We start from the raw sequence: 5846 nt of genomic DNA, 5'->3' as shown, positions 1-5846 counted from the left end.
TGGAGAGTGAGGAAAACATACACACAAGTTGTTGGCATGCATGTGGATGTGTGCACACACACACGTGCATGAACGCACGCGTATGCACACACACATACACACACATGCATGCGCGCACACACTCACACACACACACCCAAAACCACAGTCACATACCAGTTATTCCTCAAACCAGCCAAAACACACAACTATGTTGTACATTTTGACACACAGATTTTCACAAACACACACACACACACAAATTAATGCACACAAACACATGCATGCAAGCACACACACTCACACACAAACACACACAAACACACATACACGCAGACTCATACCTACACACACTTACACACATACATATATGCCAGATATTCCTCATAAACCAGCTTAAAACACAGAACAACATGTAGACACACTGATTACCACACACATTCACACATTAACACACACACACCTGTTTCACTTGTTCCCTTGTATTTCCGTCACTCTGCCACTTTGATGTGCTTTGATTGATGATGTGTCCAGGGCATGGAAGGACAGCGAAGACAGACAGAGAAACAGAAGATTAGATAGGTAGGTAAACAGACAGATAGGAAGTCAGGCAGGCAGAGAGACAGACAGAAAGAGGGACATCCAGACAAACAGACAGACAGACAGACAGACAGACAGACAGACAGACAGACAGACAGACAGACAGGCAGGTAGGAAGAAAGAGGGGCAAACGAAAGATGTAGGCAGGCTGATAGAAAGAGAGAGAGATAGACGGACAGACAGGCAGGGGATCGTCAGACAGACGTATTGGCAGGCATACAAGCAGGCAGGTAAGCAGAGGGCGAGCCTTGTAAAGTTTGCATTGGAACACGAGTGCTGAGAGCAGCACTAAGCCCGCCCTAAGAACCACAGGCACGGCGATAAGGTTGGATGAGGGCTTTGCAGCGGCTCACAGGAGCACCTTAACTCACACATATGCACACTCCCACACACTTGTACACACACACACACACACACACACACACACACACACACACACACACACACACACACACACACACACACACACACACACACACACACACACACACACACACACACAGATGTGGGGCCAACGCCAGCAAACATGAGGCCAAGGGGAATCAACCATGTATGTGTGTGACTCAATGTTGGCAGGCACTATAAATACCGTGAAATCATTAAGTGTAGTCGCAATTACTGCACTTCAGCTCAGTAGCGATGGTCACGACAGTTAGGCCTCTTGTTTGAGTAGCGAAGAAGTGAGTATGAAAAATTCCGGAAAGGAACAACAATACACAGAATGAAGAGTACGAATTTATTTTAAAGTTACAAAATATTTAAGAAAAAACATCTTATTTTACATAAACTGTACAGATGACATTTATTTGACTAAATGATTCTGAAACAAGCACTAAAAATAACTTTTTATTAAATAGAAAACTGAAAAAAAAAATAGAATTACAGATGAAAAAAGTAAGTGTTCCACTTGCTTGTTGTACAAAATAGAGAGACAGAACATAGAGCGTGGAATTGGAATCATATGACATCATACCCTGATACAGTAGTAGGCTTTCGCAAATGATTACAACATTATCATACACAAATATAACAGGATGGCCAAGCCACCTAAGTTTTACAGCTCAACCTTGGCCTCTTTGGTTCCATTAATTAGGTAAAATACATTTGAAAAAAATTCAATTTTACTTCTATAAAAATAACTTTTCAATGGCAGTTGATCTTTTTTGTCTTTTTTTGTTTTTTTGTCTTCGCTAATCCCGCAACTTTTCAGTGCAAACGTCACGATAACCATTCGCTTTGGAAAGGAAGCGAAAGATCATATTTCAAGTATTGATACAGGGTTGTAGACTAACAAGACAGAACAAGAGGGAGATAAGGAGAAAATGAAAGAGAGAAAGAAAAGCAACACAAGAAAACAACAAAAAACAAGAGATTTCAGTCTGGATGTGGACTATCGACATGGATTACTTTACATTGCATAGCTCATGTGGCACTTATTAATTAGCAATAGGAGACAGGACACTCAGTACCCCTCGGAAGGCATTTTAGTATGCAAGTGCTATTCAGGATGTGCATTTCAACAGTTTACACAAGTGCTGCACTGCACCGATTTAACCCACAAGCCAGTTTGTTTTCTGCAAACATGGCCCAATGGACTCCAACAGCAATGGACTAGACGCACTGAAGGTGTATCATCTCTCTCATTATCCCTCTCTCCCTCAAACTCTCTCCCTCTCTGTCCCTTCTCTGTCCCTCTCACTCTCTCTCTGTTGACGTTACAGGAAGTGCACAAATGAAGGGCACTTAGAAGGTCCATCTTCACCTGGTTGTCGTGGTAACAGAAACCGCCCCCCCCAGGACTCACCCTCATTACAGGGAAGGGACAGGGATGTGGTCTGCTTACTCTGAGCACGGCAGCGACAGTCACAGGCCCAGGAAGTGCTGGTGTTCTGAATTGTATAAGTCAATGGATATAAGTCAGTGCTTTATAAGTTATGTTGTGTGCTAAAGTAAGAAGGGCTTCCTCCCAGGGATGTGGTGTGAAGGGGCAGTGGAGTGGGGAGGCTTGAGGTTCGGAATGACATTAGACGATTACATATGTCAGCTGATGCCCCTGTCTGTGTCCTTAAGCGCTTTCAATCTTCATTTTGTGAGGAGATGATGGTGCAACTGTTTTTTGACTAGAAATGGCAAACTAGAGCAATATATAATTTGGAGATAACCGTTCCTTTCTTGTTCAATCGCTCTCACTGTGCTGGCTTGCGGTTTCGGCGTTCAGAACCCCCGGCAGAAACTATAAGTAGCACACAAGTGCCGCTCCATCGGATAAATACACACACTTGCAGCCACACATAATCATCACACATGTGATCGCAGGCACACGCGTATGCAACACTGAAACACGCATCTCTCGGGTCTGCTGGTACCACTTGGGGGTTTGTGCTACTTGCGCTTAAGAATTTAGATATGTTGTATATACTCGCCGAATAAACGGGTCTGTTTCGACAAAAAAGGCCTTTTTTTCTTTTCCTCTCCACAGTTTTTATTTTTCGAGTTCAAAGTGGGAGGAAAGAGGGGGACGATCTCTGGCAGAGGGGTGAGGTGTGTGGGGGGGGGGGGGGAACCACTGCCTCAGGCGCATCCGCACTCCTCCACGATCATGTTCGGCACATCCCGCTTGACGATGTTGTACTCGTCGTCAAAGTACAGCATGGACATAGTGCTGAGCTTGGTGGGGATGCAGCAGGAGCTGACAGAGCCCGGGCTCATGCCCCGCATGCGGTACTGGTTCACCACCGCCGTGTGGAAGGACGACGCCGACCCCGGCACGCCCGCCATGTACGCCGGGCAGCTGCCCTCGCAGTAGTTGCCGTAGTAGCCGGCGGGCGCGATGATCCAGTCGTTCCAGCCGATGAGGCGGAAGTCGATGTAGAACTGCTGGCGGCAGCACAGGCCGCCGCTGCTGCCGTCACACTCCAGCCCCCGCTTGCGGATGCGGTGCTTGCCCTCCCCCTGCCGGGCGCGCACCACCAAGAATGGCCGGTGGGAGGGGTCCGCTGCGTCCACCAGCACCGGCAACACGCCCGCCGTCTCGCAGCCGTCGCAGCGCACCTCCAGGTCCTGCCGCCGGCCGCCCTTGCTGAACACTGCCCGCACCGCGTCCGACAGCGGGAAGGTGTGCCAGCCGCTGCGCTTGAGGTCCACGCGCTTCTCCACCAGCACCCAGCGTCCGGTACCACCACCGCCTCCACCACCACCATCAGGAACCCCGACCCCCGGGATGCTGCTGCTGCTGGACCCGGCCTCCTGGTAGTGGAGCTTGACGGTCACCTTCCTCCGGGGGCCTCGGTCGGGCCCCGCCGGCAGTACACGGAAGTAGAGCCAGAGGTTGGCCTGGGACACGTAGAGGTTCTGGTTGCCCTCGTTGGAGATTTGGAAGAAGAGGCTGGACTTGGAGGAGGCCGGCTCATCTGTGGGAGAACAACAAGAAGAACATGAAGGTGTGGAAGGCCGAAGAGGAATAATAAGTGTGGTTTTAAAGGTTTGATGGGTCGGTGCTTTTTCAGTCAAATATCTGTATACCAGATGCTGAGGAGCATAATGTATTCAGAAGAAGTGTCCCGAAGTCAGCTTTGCAAAGAGAGCTTTGTAGAAGAATCTAGAGAAATACTTGCAAATGGGAGAGTTAAATCTCTTAATGTGGCTAGAGAGACACTCTCTAGCCAAACTTTTCCCACAGGAGCACACAAACATATAGCCATAAACGTACATTTTCACACCCAAACGTGTGCATGCATGCATGCTCACAGGCACAAAGGCTGGCTGCCCTAAGGAGAAGGCAGCCATGCCTTTAAAAAGTGCCTCAGCCTTTTTTTCACTCTTTCTTTGCAATTGCTGGGTCAGGTGACTTCCATGGCAAGCTCTGGTTGGCCAATTGTGACAGGCCATTTTTGGAATCAAGCCATGTTGGAACCAGGTCCAGTTTTGAGGGGACAGCTCCAAAAAGGAGGGGGAGAGAGAGAGAGAGAGAGAGAGAGAGAGAGAGAGAGAGAGAGAGAGAGAGAGAGAGAGAGAGAGAGAGAGAGAGAGAGGGAACAAGAGAGAGTTGGAATAAGGTGAACTGAAAGCAAAAGGGTGTAAGGAAAGGCGAGCGCTTCGACAGGGAGGCGAGGGGTGCAGGGGACATGGTCGAAGCCGTGGGGGGTTCATTGAGTTCGTTGTGCGTCGCTGTATGACCCCCCCCCCCCCCCTCCCCCCCCTTTCCCCACCACCACAACTCCCCAACCCCCCAACCCCCTCCTGGAGCCTTGGAGACTGACAGCACAAAGCCCCTGTTAGGCAGTGGGAGACAGCCGCGCTGCCGGCATTGCTTTCAAGCGCGTGGCCTTCAAGCGAGAAGCATGATGAGGCAAAAATAAAATTAATTTACATGACACTGGCCCGATTTCTCCAGCGGCACAATGGAGAGATCCTATTGGCTATGGGCTCTGCCCGCATTTTTTCCATTCTTCCTCTCTCTTTTTTTTTTTTTTTTTTGCAGCCTAATGATGTCCTGAGGTGCTGTGAAAGGTTCTCACTGCGGGAGATTTAGTGCAATGTTTTCCAGCACAGGAGAGCGACTGAAAGCATCTAAATTACTTTGTTTGCCGACTGATTAGTGTGTGTCAGTGTCAACAGCTGGCCACCAAAGACGCCAAACCATCCCCCCCTCACCCGCCTCCTCGTCCAGCGCCTTCACACTCAAACACACCCACACAAACAGACACACACACACACACACACACACACACACACACACACCCACACACACACACACACACACACACCGCACACACACCCAGTGAACGCCTCTTCCTGCTGATCCTTTTCATTCACATTGAGAGCTGCTTGCATGGCTTTATTCTCTACAGTATGTTCACTGGCAGTATACACACACACACACACACACACACACACACACACACACACACACACACACACACACACACACACACACACACACACACACACACACACACACACACACACTAGGAAGCACAGACACATACACGATAACACACACAGGAATACACATATGCACAATGACCCGACCCACACAAACATATTGACGAGCAGAATGACAAACAGACTAGACAAATAAAAACACTCAACACACAGGCTCAAACTCAGTGACTGACTAAGTGACTCTATACGCACTCATCTTTCAGCACACACACACACACACACACACACACACACACACACACACACACACACACACACACACACACACACACACACACACACACATACACACACACACACACACACAAACACACACACACACA

At 48.8% G+C, this 5846-nt stretch overlaps 1 protein-coding gene across 1 annotated transcript in view; it reads right to left on the bottom strand.

The window, feature by feature from the left end:
* Positions 1–1301: 1301 nt before the first annotated feature.
* Positions 1302–5846, bottom strand: part of inhbb (inhibin subunit beta B) — a 12077-nt gene continuing 7532 nt past the window's right edge. The window contains exon 2 of the mRNA XM_030344257.1: positions 1302–3989. Coding sequence (XP_030200117.1) covers positions 3151–3989 — 839 coding nt within the window. The 3' untranslated portion in view covers positions 1302–3150. The remainder of the gene's footprint in view (positions 3990–5846) is intronic.

Source organism: Gadus morhua, chromosome 20, assembly GCF_902167405.1.
Source record: "Gadus morhua chromosome 20, gadMor3.0, whole genome shotgun sequence".
Taxonomy (NCBI): domain Eukaryota; kingdom Metazoa; phylum Chordata; class Actinopteri; order Gadiformes; family Gadidae; genus Gadus; species Gadus morhua.
This window is presented reverse-complemented; position numbering and strand designations above follow the sequence as displayed.